We start from the raw sequence: 19,583 nt of genomic DNA, 5'->3' as shown, positions 1-19,583 counted from the left end.
TATATCTTACTCTGTTTGTTTTACATATGAATCTCTTGGTGGAGGCAGTTCTGCTCTGACGCAGGGCGCTGCGCGCAGCGATCTGCCTTGAGAAAGCCTTCACTCTAAGAGCGCACTGCCGGGTCGCATCGCCATATATCGAAGACAGGTAGTGTAAGAAAGTCTCTCATGAGTTCGTTTTAAAGAGAGGCTTAGCGGCCTTGGCGGCCCGCAGAGCTGTGCCTCGCAAGGCTGTGCATGCATAGAGCCAATCAGAACCATTGCATAGCCTGGGGCTGTCTACCAGGTATACTCGTACATTTCACTGAAGCGGCGTGCGAGCTGCGCATCACCTGTGCAAGTTCCTTACAATCTTGCTGCTATACTGTGAAACATGTGCCACAACCAATCCGTTGAGTCCCTTGGCCGGATTTGCCTCAAAGCTGCGGCCCCGCTTAAGTCCTACAGATGTCAGACTCAGACCAAGTATCTTCTCCGTTCAGAAAGGCTCGCACGGTCAGCCTGCGGCCTACAGGCTTGCAAGGACGTCTATACCGCGGCTCTGTTCTTATAAGAACACTGCGGCCTGCCTTGAAAGCCGTGTTCAGGGGCAGCTCTAAACGCCCCTCGCATCTGTGGTTTTCGTGCTGCGAGGCTCAATCATGTCCTCCAACCGCCAACACTGATGAGCGAGTTTGATAGTACAAGGTGCGAGCGTGATGCGATCACGCTGTGATCCAATGTCCCACAGCGGGGAGAGATAGGAGTGTCCGAAGACGCCAAACGCGCCGGCCGTCAGTAAGCTTCTTTAGCCGTCCAGTCCCTCTCCACAGCCGTGAACATTTCCCTCATATTGATATGCCTCGCGAGGCAGCAATTACCCTGCTGCCCTTGCTGCAATCCCTTCCTTACAGCGGTCAGTCTTGACCGGTTCCACATCAGGGGACGCTTGGCTTCGCTCCAGGCATACTCCGCTCTGTGGTGCTGCCAGCAGTCGGCGCAGATGCCGATGTCCAGACTTCCGGTGTCCAGGCTAAGCTGGTTCTGTATGAGATCCAGCAAGGGGAGGATCCGTGAGCGAAGCCCACAATGCGCGTGATGCCCATTGACCTGGTAAGAAGGACACTGGCGGAAGGTGTCGATCAGGCGGTCAATGTCGCCGTTGTAGTGCTCCGGGCTCTCCACGTCGTAGATTGTGCTCCGCAAGCGGATTGTGCCCAGGCGGGTGAAGAAGCGAATCATCTCGCCCAGTTGGAAGGAGTCGCACTGGCTGGAGGAGTCGTAGCCGAGCTTGCATTGTCGCTCGCCGGACGTGTAGAGCTTTGTAAAGTGCGACTGCAGCGAGTCGATAGTCTCCAGGACACACTCGCGGCGGTAGATGAGCTCGTCTTCCACTCCGTAGGGAAGGTCCCACCACAGCGCACCGTTGGGGTCATCCACCCATTGATCCCTCCACCGCACAGATCCACTTATAAGAAGCCTCTTGCTGTATGTAGTCACCCAAGGTCCGTAGTCCAGGAGCAGACCAAGCATCAGCTTCTGCCGCACCTTCTCCTCGGATAGGTTTACAGCCGCCTTGACCCTCGCCCTGCCATCCATTGTCTGAAGAAACCCCCGCCGATGAATGTATCGTGAGAAGAACGGCAACGCATCGAAGCGGTCCGCGACTATCGCGAGGTTGGCGAGGTTCTGCACAGGAGGACTGAGCGAGTGGCTCGGCGCGTGGAGGTCCAGGCCATGTAGTACTCTGAGGAAGTCGGCCATGATGTTCTTGATGGTGCTAACTTTCGAGATTCTTCCCATGTCCGACACAGCGACACGCGGTAGTTCGTCCAGTGGTGCCACTCCGATGCTGGGATACAATCGACTCAGATTGGTGTGCGCTGCGGCAAGCTTAGCGCCTTCGCTGAACTTGTGGCCCAGCAGGTTCGCAAAGTACGCCGACGCATCGCGGAGACAGCTTGACTTGACCCGATAGTAGAATGTCTCTTTCCCGCTCTCGTCGCTGACCTCCAGTATCATGTCCCCCGTCCGCGATACCAGTGTGAAGTCCGGCCTGAGATCATCGTCGGACGAGTCTTCCTGCTCTGTCGATTCCGGGAACGACCGAATCGCCGCCGTGCAGAGCTCTTTCTTCCGCATCCTGTTCCTGAGGACTTGTAGACGGCGTTGCCACGGCGGGTGGGGTACTTAATCTAAACTCGCGTGGGAGGCCTGACAAACTGCAATGCCGACCGTTGCGGCGGGTACGTCTCGATAGGATTTGTATTTATAGGAAGGATTTGGTACGAAGGGGCTCTTTCATGGGTAAGGCCAGGCCATTTTCATACCACGTCGTACCCTATGGAAAAGCTGGAGCAGGATGCTCCGGGAATGTTGGCTGAGGGTAACGAACAATCAAGAGTCGCCTCACTCGAAAGCCGTTGCTTGGTCTGTGCCGAGCCAATCGCAGGTCGGGAGCATGACGTTTGTCAGCAATACCAAACCGTGCGAAGGATGGTCACCATTGCATGATCAAGTTACGGCGAGAAGAAGACGACGCTTGAGAGGGTTGACCGCAAGCCTATTGCTTGCGAAGTACAAAGCAAGACGGTCTCAGCTAGCTGTTCTAGGTATATCTGTCATAGTCAAGCTCTCTCCGCCTTCATCGCTTCGTCTACCTTCCGTTACAGTCACAGCCCCTTTCAATGCACTCATTTGTGGATCTCGCGGACGTTCGCCGACAGAACTTCGTCACCATGGCTCTTGCCCTCAACACATGTCTCAGAGACGCCTCCTTGCTGGCTGCTGGTCTCGCTTCCCGGGTTCTTCGCCTTCACGAATGGCCAATGACCTGTCTGCTCATTGTACCGCATCGCCAGGAATGCAACAATGACGACGAGCCAGTAGAGGTTGTACGAGAGTACGCTTCCCAAAGTGGCGCTATTCTGCCATCCGAATAGGGAGTTGAAAACTCCCCAACCGCCTCCGCCGTTGAGATTGGGACTACAGCACTACATGTGCTGTTAGCGGACTGAAAGATACGGCGTCCCAGTACCGCCGGTATACATACATTGACGTGCCAAACGCTTTGGCGTATATCATAAGAGCCAGCACCGGCCCCAACCTCAGCAGCATCACCACCGACAATCTTGTTCCACTTCGCGGAAGCGTTAGCCTTTTAGATCGAGGAGTTTACGCATTGGGAGTACTTACAGCATTAGCCTCGAAAAACCACACAGCTTTCGAAAACAGACCGGCAGCTACAAGGTACAGGAAGCATGTCGAGATGATCAAGAAGATCTGGAGTGACGCGGCGTTTCCTCCTCTAGAAGCGGCAATCAGCTAATGACCCCTAACTACGGAGGAATGGAACCTTACTTGTAGATCAGGTAGCCGATCAGAGCACCTGCACCCAAGCCGCAAAGGACCGCCAGTGGGAACGAGCTTGCCGGCAGTCCAAGGCCGACACCGCCGATAAAGACGACAGCTTCGAGTCCCTCGCGCAAGACGGTAATGAATGGCAGCAGGAACATGGCGTACTTCTTGGCCCACCGCGAGAAGCGACTGCCGGCAACTCCTTCGACCTTATCTTTGGACTCTATCGCCTGGGCAATCTTCACACGCCATTTGTCTTGCAGTTTCGAAATCCTTAGGAGGGCAGCGCCCATAATCGAGATGATGATGGACGCGACAAGTCCGAAAACGCCTTCCCAGATGGCCTCAGTCTTCGCGAAGGTATCCGTGCCGATTCCGTAGAACGCGCCTGCGAGGCAGTAAGTAAATCATCCAAACACTACGATCAGCCACTCACCTATCATGCCTGCGCCTATAATGATGCACACTGCTAGACCAGCGACCACACCGAGCCAAACCTTAACGTAGAAGAGTCAGCAGCTTGCCTGGCATATCAATTTGGAAGCAATATTACCTGTCGCACGAGCTTCTTATAGATTACAGGATCTCGCTCAGGACCCAAGGTCTGCTTCAGGAAAGCCAGCAACACGGAGACGATGATGCTCGTCTCTAAGCATTCTCGGAAGCAGATGAAAAACACTAAATCCATGTTAGGATTTCGTTCCCGTCACCAAAGCGAATGGACGCACCGGGAACAGCGAAGACGTTCACCATGTTTGCGACTGGACCTTCGCCCTGCTTAGCTTTCTGCAAAGGAAAGCGCTACGGCTTTTGAGTTGACTTCGCGTAGGTGGTGATACTGATGATCTGATAACAGCAGTCCAGAAGGGAGCACGGGAGATCAGATAACTTAAAGACAACGACAGCTGCCAAAGCTCGACGAGAACTGGGCACACGAAGAGCGCAACATCCGACGCTGGCATCGTGCCGATTGTCGCGCTATGCTAAAAGACGGCTTGATCCTAGCAAATCTCCAGCCGCACCATCTGCAAACCAGCCGTTGACTGTGCATTGGACGGTCTGGCCCATGCGCATGCCGTCCGCCGGTTTATCGTACATATTGCTTAGCGTTGCTTGGTTCTCCGCTCGGAAGCTGTGAGGATTTCAGTTGTTACCACCAAGTCTCTCAATTATCAGAGTCTTGAGCTTCTATTATCCAGAAGCTTCTCTCCCGAGTGTAACTTGTTTACACCAGCTTGCCCACACCGCATTCTTGGTCCGTTCTCAACTCTCAAGTTGCAAGTTTGAATGCCCCACCTAGCGCAGTTAAGCTGAGGCAAGCTCTGCCGAGCCTGCAGCCGAGAAAAACGCCCCTGCACCCCACAGACTTGACGCATGGGAAATTTCCGCGCTTAGCTTGGTAATTATCAGATGGCCCGATTATCATCCCATCATCACTTTATGCCTCAAGCCCAACTCAGCGTTGCAGTCAGCAGATGCCTGAGCGGGAAGGGCTTTCAAACCCTATTCTCCACTACCACGGTGGCCTGTAAGTTTTCAATTGGCCTCGTTGGCTGCGATCTTCACTTTGTTCTCGCGTGTGTCCGATCGAGATGTAATCCTCATTGGTCGCAAATTTCTGTCTGGGTATCTCATTAACAGCCCTGAAACGACTCGCGCATCCGCCACGTCTCGCCCTGCTGGGGCTTGAATACTAGCCTCAATTCGCTTCGGCGGTGTGATCTGGAATCAGATAAGTCTTCCGACATTCGGCCAGCGCAGTCTTGGGTGTCTGTGCAATAGAAGCGTACAATCTTTTATCAGATCTCGTCTGAGACTTTCTGAAAGCTGCTAAACTTACCTTTGTCTTATCAATCGAGATCAATTGCTTCATCGGTGCACTACACAAGCATCAGATTGTTGTGCAAGCTGAGCTCTGTAAGCGATTGAGTGAGACTCCAAGGTCAAGGCCAACCCTTCGTCAACACCATGGCTATCTCTCTGTCGAACTTTCTTATCCCGAGTATCCTTTTCCTAGCTACCGGGCTATTCACCGAGGCTGCTACCGTCACCTACGATTTCGATGTCTCTTGGGTTCACGCCAATCCCGATGGTGCCTTTGTTCGCCCAGTAATTGGCATTAACGGTCAATGGCCTATTCCTACCATCACTGCAACCAAGGGGGATCGCGTCATTGTCAATGTCAAGAACTCGCTGGGCAATGAAACCACGAGCCTGCACTTCCATGGACTCTTTCAAAACGGCACGACTCACATGGACGGGCCTGCGAGTGTCACTCAGTGTGGCATTCCTCCTGGCAGCTCGTTCACCTACGACTTCATGGTATGCTGGAGTCAAGCCGAGTTGCAAGGATGATGCAGGACCACTACTAATACCCGCATAGGTCGAACAACCAGGCACTTACTGGTATCACTCTCACACAGTACGTAGAATCCGCTATCGTGACGAAGTAGCACTTACTAATAACTGCATAGCGAGGCCAGTACCCGGACGGTCTTCGCGGCCCACTGATCATCCATGACCCTGACTCTCCGTACAAGGATCAATATGACGAGGAGATCATCCTTACCTTCGAGGATTGGTATCACGACATGATGAACAATCTGCTGGCAAAGTTCATCAGCGTCAGCAACCCTACGGGAGCTGAGCCCGTACCGCAATCCGCTCTCTGGAACAGCACGCAGAACATCTCCATACCCGTTCAGCCGGGCAAGACCTACATGTTCCGCATGGTCAACATGGCCGCGTTCTCAGCACCGTACGTCTGGTTTGAGGGTCACACGATGCGCGTAGTTGAGGTCGACGGCATATACACTGAACCTGCGGAGGCGAATATGCTCTACATGACTGCTGCGCAGCGGTACAGCGTGCTTATCACGATGAATAACGATACGAGTTCTAATTTTGCTTTTGTTGCCAGCATGGACCAGGTGAATCAACCTTTATGCCAAGTTCCCGATACTAGGAACCCGCTGATAAATCATGCAGGATCTCTTCGACCAGGTTCCGGAGGGCTTGAACTCCAATGTCACTGGCTGGCTTGTGTACGATAATACGAAAGAGCTTCCGACGCCGGCGTTTGTGGATGAATTTGATCCTTTTGATGATTATACCCTGGTGCCGCAGGACGGCATGTCTCTTCTTGACGAAGTAGACTATTCCATCACCTTTGACATGAAGATGGATAATCTTGGAGACGGTGCCAACTAGTTGAGCCAGCATCCCTCTGTTTCGCATTTTGTTCTCAGCTTATAACATCCAGCGCCTTCTTCAACGACATTACCTACGTCCGGCCGAAGGTCCCAACCTTGTACACTGCTCTTACCACCGGCTCCTCTGCCACCAATCCTGCCGTCTACGGCGTCAACACGAACAGCTTCGTTCTCAACAAGAACGACGTCGTCGAGATCATCCTAAACAACGATGATCCCGGGAAACACCCTTTCCACCTTCACGGCCACGAATTTCAAGTAGCCTTCCGCTCCGATGAAGAAGCAGGGGCCTACGTGAACAACGTCACCATGCCGCAAGTGCCGATGCGCAGAGACACGGTGCTTGTGCGGCCAAACGGGAACATCGTCCTCCGTTTCCGGGCGAACAATCCAGGCATATGGCTCTTCCACTGCCACATCGAATGGTGAGTCTGACTGCCGCCTCCTGCTGACCCTATTACCCCTACTGACACAAGCGGAACCAGGCACGTCGCATCCGGTCTCGTAGCCACGATGGTCGAAGCGCCTCTCGACCTGCAGCAAAACCTGAAGATACCGGAGGACCACTACCAGGCGTGCCGTGACGGAAATATCCCGATCGAGGGCAACGCGGCCGGCAATACGGTTGATCTGTTAGATCTTAGAGGTGCGAATGTGTCGCCGGATCCACTGCCGGCTGGGTTCACGACGAAGGGCATCGTGGCGTTGGTGTTTAGCTGCTTGAGCGCTTTCTTGGGTGTTGCGGTTATTGCCTGGTATGGCGCTGCGCCGATTGGGAAGGCGCAGAAAGGGAGCAGTTGAGGTTTTCGTGGATGAGGACTCCCTTTCTTGAGCCCGGGCTGCGGTCTCGTATATAGGAAGCTTGTTGCTCCGCCTTCATTATCTTCACACCTGAGATGTAAAGCCATCCATGTGCGGAGTTTTCAGACACGGTCATGAGCGGGGTGCACCAAGGAACTGAAGCCCAAAGATACCGTATCACGCGGATGATAGAAATCGCCGGACTCGTCAATTGCTGGACTTCCAACTTGCTCCCCAATCACCAAAATCTGCTAAATTCACCATCTTTTCAAGATCTTTACTCTGGCTTGAACAAGTTTATGAGGCAGTATACTACGAGGAGGTGCTTCTTTGCTTGACCTTGCTAAGCTGACTGAAGACCTCTCTGTTCTAGGTGTGCAGCGACTTCTGTCATCCAGGTGCATATTAACACCACTTCCAACTCAATCTCCCATCCCACGTGACCTTCCGCCCAGCACCGCCATCGGCCCGGCCCTTTCGACCCATCTCATCACCACCACCAAACTTTCCCTCGCCCACCTAGTAGAACCAAACAATGAGCCCCAAGCCCTCCCCCTCCATCTTGCAGACCCTCCGCTCCTCCAACTTCTGGGCTACAGCCGCAAAAGGCATCCCCGCCATCATCGCCGCTTCCATAATCCAGATCTCCTTCTCGCAATGGATGAACCCGGCGCCCGGCTCCGAAAAAGCCGTGCTGGGGAAGAAGATGCAGAAGAGCTTCGGAGAGACGCATCCGTGGCGGATGGCGGTGCCGAGGCCGGGGAGGGGGAAAGTGGAGGAGGCAAAAGAGGGAGAGGAGATAGGGAGATTGGACAGGAACACGGAGGGACTGGAAGCTTGGGGGTTGTAGATGTGCTGAGAGTGCTGGGAGGGCTGTTGCTGTTGAGCGCGGCTGTTAGTTGGATGGTTACGGGGGAGTCGGTTGCGTGGGGGTATAGGCCGTGGTGGAGTCGGGGGGAGCAGGTTAAGGCGTGGTGGGTACGTTTCTCTGCGCCTCTAGGGTTGCGTTACATGGCACATATGTTGCCCGGTGTCTGGGCTATGGCTGCTCTTCCGAAGCTGGAACTGGAGCTGGAGTTATGGAAAGCATCCTGAACCGACAGGATTAACACTCGATATCAGTGGACAACGCTAACACAAGCCCACCGCAGAACGGCCCAATCCATCTCACCGACATCGAACTCTCCGCCTACTCCGGCACCGACCCAACCAAACCAATCTACGTCGGCCTAAATGGCACGATCTACGACGTCTCTGCCGGCCGCCACTTCTACGGCCCAGGCGGCTCGTACCACTTCTTTGCCGGCCGCGACGCCGCGCGGGCCTTCGTGACCGGATGCTTCGAGGAGGACCTGACGCCTGACCTGCGCGGGGTCGAGGAGATGTTTATTCCGGTGGACCCGCCGGATGCGCCGCAGCCGACAAAGGCGGAGTTGAAGAACAGGCGGGCGAGGGAGATGAAGGTTGCGAAGAGGAAGGTGCGGGAGACGCTGGAAGGCTGGGCAAAGACTTTTAGGGGAGAGAGCGGGAGGCCGTATTTTTTGGCTGGGGAGATTGTGAGGGAGGAGGGATGGTTGGAGAAATTGCCGAAGAGGGAGCTGTGCGAGGCGGCGAAGAAGGCGAGGCCGAAAAGGAAGCAGGGCGAGTAAGATCACAGAGTGGCGGCTTCGGCATGGGCTCGGTGTTGTCACATAAGGTGGGCTGCGATACAAACATCAAACGGTGTCAACAGTCGTACATTTGCGCGGACTGGAAATCTATCAGCTCATTCAGGGACAGCTTGCACTTCTACGAACGGCATCCCCCGTGCACAGTTACCAAAACAATCGACGCCGAAAAGAGAAGGGCAAAGGCCAGATCAACACACACGCAACGTTTGTTCTACCGTTGCTTGCCATGTCACGGCTTCACAGTGCTCCTGCGCCTGACAGACCATGTAATAGCGCAGGCCATTCGGCAGGCAAATCCCAGATGGAGCGCTCCCGCCTCAAGAGTGAGGGCCCGTATCGGATCTTAGATTGTAGTCCTCAACGCCGCAGATATTTGAATACTCGATCTCACAGTCACCGCCGCCTCCGAGTCTTCAAAGGCTGTCAACTCAGTAGCGTCCTGCATCGTAGAGGCGGAGCTCGTCTTGGAAGACGAGCTAAAGAAGGATCTCCGGAGATGATGCAGCGAACTTCGCATTGGCGGCCTCTGAAAGGCGTCTTGGATAGACTCGAGGGAGAGGCTCCTCGTTTCCGGCATGCACGCGGCTAGGACGGCTACGGTACCTAGGGCAAGGCAGCCGAAGAGGAAGTAAGCTCCGGATGAAGAGCTCGCGAGTAGCACCGGTGATATGATAGCCACCAGCCAGTTGGTGAACTGTGGCGCGTCAGCAACACTCTCTCAAGGAAGATATTCAGAACAACGCGTACGAAACTCAGTCCTTGGGCCAGACAATTAGCCGCTGCTCTCGTGTTTCCAGGTTGGATCTCGCTGGCGTAGATTTTGCCAACAACGGCCCAAGTGAAGCAGTACGTAAGCGCGAAAGCAAAGATGAGCACAATGACGAACCACTTCCCGGCTCCCTCAGGATGGACGACTTTCGAAGCGTAGAGCGATCCGATAACGATCATACAGCTCGAGAGCGCAAGCCCGCCGGAGATCGCTGAGGTTCGCCGACCCCACTTGTCTGCCAGCAGCAATGCTGGGATGGAGATTGCTAGCATCAGTATTGCTGAGACACCGGACGCGAGGAAAGATGCTGTTTGGTTTGGCAGACCGGCCTGCGCAAAGAGAGTGGGAGCATACTGGACAGCTGTCAGCGACCAGATATCAAGGCAGGTCACTCTGGCGAGATCCAGATATGCTTACGTAGAGGACGGCGTCGATACCAGAAAGCTGCATCATCCCGAGAACAAACAAACCAAGAATCGTACGAGAGCGGTACTGGCGTCGAAAAACTAAGAGAAGTCCCTCCGTTGTCGACTTGCTCAGAGCCGCCTGCTCGGTGGCATTAAGGAAGTCCTTCTCAGCTTCCGTCCTCGAGAAGTCTAGACGCTCGAGATTGCGCATCGCTTCGTCCCGTCTGTTGTTGAGGAGCAGCCATCGAGGTGACTCTGGCAGGAAACAGCAAGCGGCAGCAAGTAAGAGACCTCCGACCGCCTGGAAGATGTAGGGGATCCGCCACGACATCGTCGAGTCCATCCGTACACTTCCATAGCAGGTGAAGTAGCCGAGGCAGATGCCGGCCGTGCACATCAGCTGTGGCGCGGACACAAGCATTCCACGGCGTGCGCTGGGAGCGATTTCACAGATGTACCTGCAGTAAGCTTCAGCTGAGAAACCATTAGGCTCTTCTCCGGTGATTCTACAACCTACACTGAGACGTTGCTGAGCCATACGCCCTGCCCAAGTCCACACAGCGCCCTCCCTACAAGGAACATAGGGAAATTATACGCGCCACCCTCGAGCGCAGCACCAACGACGAACACAAGCGCGCCAATCATAGTGATCCGCAGCCGACCAAACCGATCGGCCAGTTGGCCGGCGAAGAAGGCCGGGCAGGCGCCGGCAAGCATAATCAGTGAGACCGTGAAGCCGCGTATGAAAGGCGTGAAGTGGCCGAATGTGCGCAGGAAATACGGCATCTCGGTCACAGCGCCGATGGAGCCGGTATCGTAGCTGGGAGACGTTCTTAACGCTTCTGTTTCCGGGCTTTGAGGGACTTTGGGGTCTTACCCATTGAGCATACCGCCGATTGAGATCACTGACGAGGCTACTACGTAGCCGGGGGGCTTGATGCCCCTCAATGTCTTTCGAAAGAACTCCATAGCTTAATCAATCGGGCAGCTTGCTGGATTCTCAAGAGTAAAGTGTGAATACGAATAAGTTGAGTAGGCGGATACGCAAGATAAAGAAACAATTGGAGCCTCCAAGGCGTGTGGCTATACATGACGTTGGTATGCAGACGGAACCTCCGATGGAACGTTGCTTATAAACCTAACAACGTTCAAGGCGTCTAACCGGCTTTTGATCACGAACGAGTGTTTGATTGTTGTGGGGTGCTGGTGTTTTAGCCCCCAATACTGATACCGCATCTCGGAGATCTACACGCTATCAGCGGCTCACCACATGCCAAGGATGGCCTTGTGTGCATGAGAGGCTCACAGCACGCAGCCAAGACCGGAAAGCATTCCTGGAGGCTTCTAGCGCGTTTCTAGCTCAAACTCTAGAATCTGCCTAGCCAGAGCATCCTTCAACCTCCGCATAAACCACGCAATCCTCTGCCGCAACCATCACCTTCAGCCCGCCTGCCGCTACTCCCTGTGCACCAGCAGCCAGCTTATGAGCCCGCTCAGCAACGGAAAGCGCAACGTTGTGTATCGTCTGCATGTTGCCCACTACCCTGCCGATGAAATGCAGGGCTTCGGGGTGCTCAAGCCGCTTGCTGACCTCTTCTGCCCTGGCATCGGGATTTGGGACGTCTAGTGCTGTGAGCCTGTGCAGTTGGGTGACGGCTTTGCGGGTTACTGTGTTTGCGTGAGTAAGAATGGTATCGAGGGTGTCTATCTGTTCTTCCAGGTCTCTCCACGAGCTGTCGATGGTGTCCGTCAAAGAGGTGAGCTTGTCGTCTAGATCTTCAACCAGCTCTGGTAAGGTCGTGGATCGCGTCATCATGTCACTTCTTTGCGCTAGATAGTAAGTGAAGAGCTTCGCCAGCTCCGATAGAGGTTGCTCCATCTGTTCGCGCAACCCGGCAGCGGCTTCGCTGAGTTCTCGCAACTTGCATTCGTCGAAGATCTGTTTATTCAGGAGACGCTTCTCCGTGTCTACGCGACTCCTCTCCTGCTCGTCGTCAAGGTAGTATACATCTCTCTTACGTTCTCTGAGCGCTCGTCGTTCCTTTCTGTACTCGGTTCGCAGAGCGTTCTGCCACCTCAAGTGCATGTTGTGTTCTATGTCCACTCGAATCTGCTCATGGTCGCTGTGCGGGATAACGATATGCCTGATTGCGCCGGTGCAATTGTACCGCTGTACATCATATACCACTTCGAAGTACTGTATCGCAGCTCTCAGACTTCCATTCACATCCGCTGGATAGCGCAGGAGGAGCGGCGAAGAACGCTTTCCGCGCGCATTCAGAGTCATGGCGTTTTCTCGCTTTGTGGTCCTCTCCCTGAATTCCAGGATCCGGCGAAGAGCAGTTGCTCCATCACGCAGTTCTTCCATCATTGGATCCTGGCCAGTTGCATCGTTGATGTAGCGCGGCAACTGCAAGCTCTCCAGAATGCGCACACGGCTTTGAGTTGGCGGCCATCTTCCCTCACGGATCCGCTGTAATGCGCTGGTGTCAATGCCCACCGGTACCAGGACTACCGAGAATCCCGTCTGCGTCGGTGACGGTCGTTGGTCTCCGTTGTCGAAGTAGATTGGGAGGCTTTCTTCTCCAAAAGAGGACCTTCTCCGCGATATCTCCTCATACCGAACCTTAAAGAGCTCGTTGCGGATGAGCTGCTCAAACCAAGCCGTAATGGCCTCCGTGCTTTGAGCTTCTTCCGAGCCTCGGCTCTGTAGCCACGAGATTGGCGCCTTGGAGCCGGCCGCTGAGTTGTCCGCTGGAGCGAGGAAGTCCCTATCAACCCGGAAGCGCCATGTACTTGAGCATCCCGGAGTGTCTCCATCTCCAAGGATTGCTTTGACAAGCTGTCTAGTAAGCCGGAGTGGCGACGCGTAATCAGTGCGCGAAGGAGAATAAAGTGCTGTGCTTTCTGGCGGACTTCCTCTGATGTCTGGCTTCGAGGAGTCCATCGGTCTTACCACTGTCAGAGTAGGTGCAGTTATGCCCTCAAATAACGATACGTTCAAAGAATTATGATCTCTCTGATACTGTTAACGAAGTTATCCAGCACAACGAAATTCGAGGCACGTCGATCATGGTCCATTGAGAATGTCGGGACAGGTACTGCGAGAAGGTTATACCATTATCTGACGGCGCCGCATTTACCCGGGAATAGGGAGGCGAATCGCCAGCAGCATCGTGTGAATGCGTCGGTCCGCTGATGGTGTCACGCGAGGTGCGCGTGGTCAACATTCACGGCCGGGACGTGACTGTGCCGATACTGTCCATACCCCCCGATTGCTATGCAGTAGATGGGTGTCCGTACGCGTGATCAGAGTGCACGGCATCTCCAGACGTGGGCGAATGGGACATTAAAGGATCACCTGGTTATGGGAGGCCCAGCGGGCCTAAAGATTGATGTTTGGTTAACGTTCATTTCATTTAAGACGATCAGCGTAGGGATAGTGTCCTGAGAGATTTCAAAGACTGTTGAGAAAGTCTTTGTTGTATTTCAAAGGGGACTCAAGACCAAAATTCGAAGAAAAGAAACTCGAAACGACTGGGGCAATACATAGGCGCGGAGTGCTGAAAACCCTCAGTCCCCGCCTACTTGCCAAAGTTGCTCTACGTCTGCATCGCCTCACTCGACTGCTCTCGGAACGCTTCAATCGTTAACCTGAGAAACGCCTCGGGACTTGGTATCTCTGTCTCCCCATCGATGTACCGCTCAATCTGAGGGCGAATCCAGTCGTGGCTGAAGCGGTAGATCCGCTCCACATCCGCAATGCTCAGATCCTCTCGGTCCCGAGCGACAAGCAGAACGCTACCCACGTCGAACAACGGCGAATCTAGCCGAAGGCCCACCCGGGGCTATCTGGGTTCAGGTCCATGTACAGTGTATCCACAACCGGATTATCGAAACGATCGGACATGGCATCCTTAGCCTTCCATGCTGGATCTGGCGCGTACTTCTTTGCACACACTGGTCTGACTGCCGGTGCCAAACGCTCAGTGACCGAGGACCGGTCGTCACCTTCGTGGTAGAAGAGCGGGCTGCGCCGCGGCACGTCGACAGTCTGGAAGAGCGGGCGGCCACGAACAACCTGGTCGCCACGAGCATTGGCACGCACCCCTTTCACCTTGCCCATTTGAGAAGGCAGGACGACATTGCGAGCGAAACGGGTGTCGCTGCCGACGCCATCGGTGGCGCTGCTGATTCCCTCACGGTACTAGGCAAGGTAATCGACTACGTCGCGGACGTCGGCCAAGGTGACGTCTTAGTAGCATGGCGGATCAAACGCGGCTCCAGCTTTAGCCATAGCGGATGAGGGAGCCGCGCCAGGAGTGTCATTGGCTTCCTCCAACACTCGGTAGGCTTTGATTGAAGGGAGACTCGTTGATAAAGTCATCTAAGTAGGTCAGTTCGAGGGCGTGATCGTTCGATCCAGCACGTAAAGTGTTGCCGCGGATCATGGTAACACCACGGCCGATATAACCAGGCTTATTAGGAGAGTTCTTGAGCAGGTCGTCGAGCAGCAGCTTGTCATGGTCGCAGCTCGTTGCGCTCGATCTCGACCCAGATCAGAGTAGGGTGGGGACCTGGACGGATAGGGAAACGAATGGCACGGCGCGAGTTAGGGCTAGGAGGGACGATGTGTTTGGTAAAAGGCTTGCAGAAGTGGCCGGGGGGGTGGCCAGTCGGTTTGTTGGCATTCCAGGGAGCAGCATGCAGTAGATTTACATCTATCACATCGACGAGCCTGTTTGACGTTGCAGATTGTGCAGTGGGCGTCGGCCATGGCTGAGGCGAAGACAGCCGAAACATGAGGACAAGCGACTTGATTGATCGTCTATCTGGTGGTGGGCGAGGCCTCCCTATACACCCAAGTCCCGCTTCCTCATCGACCAGCCACCTCGTCTGATGTCTTTGAACCAAACAACCGTATACGTCAGAGGGTTGGATAGACACAAGGTACATGAGAAGGTCAAAGCGTGAAGGAAAAAAGGGAGAATGACTTGAATCAAGTTTGATGCACTCGAGCAAAGAGCGGTGGCCTGAGAGCCTGACGGTTCGCAAGGCCGGCGGCTGCGCTTCGATGAAGCTGCAAGGGCAGCGGCCAAGCAGAGGGACCGGAGGAAGGTACGGTACGCGACAAGCCCGGAAGCTAGAGATGCAGGACTGTTGTTCTTCGTTTGGATGGCTGCATCTGAGGCGTTGAAGCAGGGGGAACGAGTGGCACGATGAGCGGAACGTTTTTCCAGGCTGATCTGGATTTCGGCCATCTCCCGCCTTCGCTCCCGTGGGAAGTGCGGGCCGTGAGCACAACCAAAAATGACCGCTTTTGCGGTGTGCGTGCGGCACAAAACAGCTCGCAGCGGAGCAGCAGATCCAGCAGGCCTAGACTGCCAACCCGTCCATCTGCTTTTGAGCCATCTGCGGACGCCAGCATATGTACATGCCCAGCCCAGTAACATCAAAGCGGAGCATTTTGACTTTCATGCCTTTCCGACCTGTCAAGGAATCGAGCCGAACCACTCGAATATCTGAATGCTGTCCCTCGCACATCTCCCTCAATTCCTGTTCCACCCTATGATCCCTCTCCTCTGCCGACATCGACATCGACATCAACCAAGGACGTGAGTTAATCTCACAAGCCATTGCTGCCATCCACGCCGTCCCGCAATGGCTTCCGCAGCTCCCCACCCAACGCGCACGCAAACCTACCGAGAACGCGCCTTCCTACCAGGCACCTCACCGCTGGCAGCCTACCTCCTGCGCCTCATCGCCATCAAGCGAACAAACCTGTGTCTATCCGCTGATGTCTCCACCACCGCCGAGCTCCTGGCCGTAGCAGAGGAAGTAGGCGACTCGATATGCGTACTCAAAACACACGCCGACATCATCAACGACTTCGGCGACCGCACAATCAAGGGGCTCCGCGACATCGCGCGGCGGAAACGGTTCCTCATTTTCGAGGACCGGAAGTTCGGTGACATTGGAGGTATAAATTGCGTCCCCCATCCCTCCCCCCCACCACCTTGCAGCTCAGACCCTAACCCACTCTTCCCCCAGAAACCGTCCAAAAACAATATACCGCCGGCCCCCTCCGCATCTCCCTCTGGGCCGACATCACAAACGCGCACATCTTCCCCGGCCCCGCAATCGTGCGCGCGCTCAAAGAAGCCGCCGCCAGCACAATCGCATCCTACAACACCGCCGTGCACACCGAGATCAGCGCCTCCCCGCACTCAACCCCCTTCTCCGACTCCGACTCGCCCGACTTGGACGACTTCGACGACAGCCCCGGGCCCCCGCACGACGGCGCGAACGACTTCCTCACCGCGCGCAGCACCGCTGCGGGAAGGAAGGAGAGTGTCGTGTCTATTAGCACGACGATCAGCCAGCACAATGAGAGCATATCCCCGCAGGCGTGCTCGCCGCTGGACATGGAGGAGGGGTGCGACGGAGATGCGGATCGGGATGGGATGCTGGAGCGGTTGGGCCCGCCGCCGTTCCTGCGCGCGCTGTTGTTGTTGGCGGAGATGAGCAGCGAGGGGAATCTCCTCACGGGGAGCTATACGGAGCAGTGTGTCGCGATTGCGCGGGAACACAGGGAGTTCGTTATGGGGTTTATCGCGCAGCGCGCGCTGAATGCCGAAGCGGGAGACAACTTCGTGACGATGACGCCGGGGGTGCAGCTGCCGAAAGAGGGACAGGAGGCCGAGGGGAAGATGGGGGATAAGTTGGGGCAGCAGTATAACACGCCCAGGAGGGTGGTGGGGGAGATGGGGTGTGATGTTGTGATTGTGGGAAGGGGGATCTTGGCGGCAAATGATAGGGTGAGGGAGACGGAGAGGTATCGCACGGAGGCGTGGAGGGCGTATGAGGAGCGGATTGGGATAGTGAGGTAGGCTTATTGGGAGACAGAGAGTGGTGAGGCAGGAGAGTGGTTTGAACTGCGTTCGGCATCTTGCGATGGGCGTTGCGGCGCGTTTGAGGACTGGCGCACGCATGGAATGTGTGTAGATTCGGTCTGACGAGCTACGAGTTGTCTGCAGGTATGCTGCGGCTGCCTGCGAGGTTCCTTTCACGCGTTGTATCCTACCTAGGCGAATTGATTGTATTTCTTCTCTGACAAGTCATAGGATCTGCTCGGAAAGATTCTCGCAGCGCTGGGCTTCGCAGAGCATCTAGATGCCCACTTGGGCGATGTCGGAAGAGATTGGCCGTACCATGAGCAACAGATTCGCTGCGGAGCAAGTCGAACAGCTTGGTAAGCATTAGAAGGTTGGTCGTTCAACATTACTCATTCTTTCACACGTTCATCTTCTCCGGTACCTTTGAAACACTGTAGCCGACATCGTAATGCGAGTTATAGTCAGCTATCCACCGGCGTAACTACAGCTTGAGAATCTCGAAAGCAGTCTAGACGCCCTCGCCAGATCTGCACTTTACTCCGTCTCGGCTCAAGCCTTGCCAGTCTCAGGCCAGTTTGGTCACCCGCCACCAAAAATGACAAGCGTAGCGTTTATCCCCCGTATTCCAACTCTTCACCTTCCACGCACTCCCGTTCGCCCAATCAATCCCTGTAGTACTAAAATCGATCGCATGGTTCAAAATCACCCTGTCCCCCTGGACGACACTCCCCTCCTCATACAGATACCCCGAGAACGTCGCGGGCACAAAGACCGTCTCCCTAGTCACAGAAGCGAGAAGATGCCCCAACCCGCCGTTCTCGCTGCTCCAGTTCTTCTTCACCTGCAACTCCTCGCTGATGGACCGGACGTTGGTCTGGCCGCCGGCGTTTGTTCGAATGGAGCCTTTGAGCTCGCACACGGAGCCCGGGTCGTCGCCGGTCGAGAGCATGTAGATGCGGATGACGGTCCTGTAGCGGGCGGTTGCGCTGGCGGCGGCGGCAGTCTCGTCTCCGGCCTCCGAGGAGCTCTGGGGCGCGTCGGCTTCTGCGTAGGTGATGGGGCGCGCGTTCGCCATTGCCTCGGAGACTAGATGCGAGGTGGCCATCATGTTCTCGCTTAGGCGCGAGGAGGTGGAACTCTGTTTAGTCTGTCAGGCTCAAGCGCAGAGAGGGATTTTTGGACGTGGTGGCAGTATTACCATCGCCATAATGGCCTATGGGTGACAGTCTTTTGAACGAGAAGGTGATGTTGACTCAGTGGAGGTATGACAGTGGAGTGAGATGTCGGACTGAGAGCTGCTGCAGAGAGGTCTCCCGGACAGTCCAGACAGCCCTTATGGACCTTCGGTTGTCTCTTAGTTCCACGCATCGTCGATTGGTGGGCATTTGGGTATACTGCTTACAGCTGAAAACAATTTGAGCTGAGCTGAAGTCGTCGCCGTGATCAGGAAAGTCATCCATCTCGATCTGTCCTATCACAAGCTGCTTATCCGCCAGCCAAAACCTCTGTTTCCAAACCCGAGAGAGTCATGATACAGATCGTGTCTGCAAGGCTGTCAACTGACTGCTATCTCTGCCCTCCGCTGGTTCCGGATAATCTATGGATTGGAGCATGTGCTTATATCTATGCGCAGCTTACTGCTGGCTGCTGCACGCGGCCTGTTCAAGGAGACAGCCACGATCAGAGTGATATTGGCATTACGCAATACATTCTGGATGGAGAATTCGTTTTCGAGGGTTTTCAGGCTTAGTTGTCCAGCAGAGCTCGGGATTCCCCATGGGGTTCACGCAGCGCTGTCTGGTTCCTCGATTTCCTGTCGCTTTGCCTTGTGCCATTAAATGGTGAAGCTTGGTACAAATAGTGAAAGCTTACGCAGAGTCTTGGTCTTCTTGGGAGCTTACACCTCGTATTTGTCGACGTTCTTGATGAAACTTGCCAAGAGGAGCTGAATTGAGACCGCAGTTCACTTCGAATGAGCACGCGAGTCAACTTTATCATTTTGATGATTCTATCTTCGTCCCGTCCACCTCCCGGTTCATGATCGTCTACATAAGTTACCTCCGAGTGATGAGCTGAGGTCTAACTGCTCTAACTGCAGAGTTCCTTAAAGCCTGATTTGCCTGGCTGCACGTGATGTGCATGTAAAGGTGCTTGATCAGCGGCTGCCTCGACTCCCCGAGGTATTTGATGAGATGTCCATCTAATTCCTGCATCCGATATATGTCGCCTCGAGGGCTCAATGCTGTAGCCTTTAAACCCCAAAGTATCCCTTGGCCAGTCCGCCTGTCTTGTGCGCCTCGGACTTGATATTTCGGTAGCAGTTTGAACAAGTCGTCTGGCGCTGTAGTGAGTGCCTGCCAGATCCCGTCCGTGACTATCAAGTCGCCTCCGCCATTGCATGTCTGACGTGATTCCCCGACCGACACGTCGATAACGCTCCCTCTATACACGAGCAAGCCATTGGCATCGGGATGCTTTCAGTATCGTTAACA

The 19,583-nt window shown here is 54.9% G+C and overlaps 10 protein-coding genes across 10 annotated transcripts; 4 read left to right on the top strand and 6 right to left on the bottom strand.

Moving 5' to 3' along the window:
• Window positions 1-774: 774 nt before the first annotated feature.
• Window positions 775-2,121, bottom strand: W97_01612 (uncharacterized protein; the record flags this gene model as incomplete). Its single annotated transcript, XM_007779517.1, has 1 exon — window positions 775-2,121. One exon carries the CDS (start codon window positions 2,119-2,121, stop codon window positions 775-777), a length of 1,347 nt encoding a protein of 448 aa, XP_007777707.1.
• A 551-nt stretch (window positions 2,122-2,672) lies between these two features.
• On the bottom strand, window positions 2,673-4,089 carry W97_01611 (uncharacterized protein; the record flags this gene model as incomplete). The annotated part of the gene is made up of 7 exons (XM_007779516.1): window positions 2,673-2,972; window positions 3,032-3,118; window positions 3,175-3,286; window positions 3,340-3,724; window positions 3,773-3,833; window positions 3,890-4,014; window positions 4,065-4,089. The coding sequence occupies 7 exons, from the start codon at window positions 4,087-4,089 to the stop codon at window positions 2,673-2,675; spliced, it is 1,095 nt and encodes a 364-aa protein (XP_007777706.1).
• Window positions 4,090-5,304: 1,215 nt separating this feature from the next.
• Window positions 5,305-7,349, top strand: W97_01610 (ferrooxidoreductase Fet3; the record flags this gene model as incomplete). The annotated part of the gene is made up of 6 exons (XM_007779515.1): window positions 5,305-5,658; window positions 5,720-5,758; window positions 5,811-6,266; window positions 6,325-6,545; window positions 6,599-6,973; window positions 7,034-7,349. The coding sequence occupies 6 exons, from the start codon at window positions 5,305-5,307 to the stop codon at window positions 7,347-7,349; spliced, it is 1,761 nt and encodes a 586-aa protein (XP_007777705.1).
• A 535-nt stretch (window positions 7,350-7,884) lies between these two features.
• Window positions 7,885-8,199, top strand: W97_01609 (uncharacterized protein; the record flags this gene model as incomplete). Its single annotated transcript, XM_007779514.1, has 1 exon — window positions 7,885-8,199. One exon carries the CDS (start codon window positions 7,885-7,887, stop codon window positions 8,197-8,199), a length of 315 nt encoding a protein of 104 aa, XP_007777704.1.
• A 53-nt stretch (window positions 8,200-8,252) lies between these two features.
• On the top strand, window positions 8,253-8,998 carry W97_01608 (uncharacterized protein; the record flags this gene model as incomplete). Its single annotated transcript, XM_007779513.1, has 2 exons — window positions 8,253-8,327; window positions 8,501-8,998. The coding sequence occupies 2 exons, from the start codon at window positions 8,253-8,255 to the stop codon at window positions 8,996-8,998; spliced, it is 573 nt and encodes a 190-aa protein (XP_007777703.1).
• Window positions 8,999-9,362: 364 nt separating this feature from the next.
• Window positions 9,363-11,164, bottom strand: W97_01607 (uncharacterized protein; the record flags this gene model as incomplete). The annotated part of the gene is made up of 5 exons (XM_007779512.1): window positions 9,363-9,713; window positions 9,767-10,141; window positions 10,206-10,653; window positions 10,713-11,015; window positions 11,073-11,164. The coding sequence occupies 5 exons, from the start codon at window positions 11,162-11,164 to the stop codon at window positions 9,363-9,365; spliced, it is 1,569 nt and encodes a 522-aa protein (XP_007777702.1).
• Window positions 11,165-11,573: 409 nt separating this feature from the next.
• On the bottom strand, window positions 11,574-13,142 carry W97_01606 (uncharacterized protein; the record flags this gene model as incomplete). Its single annotated transcript, XM_007779511.1, has 1 exon — window positions 11,574-13,142. One exon carries the CDS (start codon window positions 13,140-13,142, stop codon window positions 11,574-11,576), a length of 1,569 nt encoding a protein of 522 aa, XP_007777701.1.
• An 879-nt stretch (window positions 13,143-14,021) lies between these two features.
• W97_01605 (uncharacterized protein) lies at window positions 14,022-14,321 on the bottom strand (the record flags this gene model as incomplete). The annotated part of the gene is made up of 1 exon (XM_007779510.1): window positions 14,022-14,321. One exon carries the CDS (start codon window positions 14,319-14,321, stop codon window positions 14,022-14,024), a length of 300 nt encoding a protein of 99 aa, XP_007777700.1.
• A 1,535-nt stretch (window positions 14,322-15,856) lies between these two features.
• On the top strand, window positions 15,857-17,085 carry W97_01604 (uncharacterized protein; the record flags this gene model as incomplete). The annotated part of the gene is made up of 2 exons (XM_007779509.1): window positions 15,857-16,175; window positions 16,247-17,085. 2 exons carry the CDS (start codon window positions 15,857-15,859, stop codon window positions 17,083-17,085), a joined length of 1,158 nt encoding a protein of 385 aa, XP_007777699.1.
• Window positions 17,086-17,656: 571 nt separating this feature from the next.
• On the bottom strand, window positions 17,657-18,199 carry W97_01603 (uncharacterized protein; the record flags this gene model as incomplete). Its single annotated transcript, XM_007779508.1, has 1 exon — window positions 17,657-18,199. The coding sequence occupies one exon, from the start codon at window positions 18,197-18,199 to the stop codon at window positions 17,657-17,659; it is 543 nt and encodes a 180-aa protein (XP_007777698.1).
• Window positions 18,200-19,583: the final 1,384 nt, after the last annotated feature.

This window comes from Coniosporium apollinis (assembly GCF_000281105.1).
Source record: "Coniosporium apollinis CBS 100218 chromosome Unknown supercont1.5, whole genome shotgun sequence".
Classification (NCBI taxonomy): domain Eukaryota; kingdom Fungi; phylum Ascomycota; class Dothideomycetes; genus Coniosporium; species Coniosporium apollinis.
The sequence above is the reverse complement of the archived record's forward strand: the minus strand, read 5'-3'. Positions and strand labels throughout refer to the sequence as shown.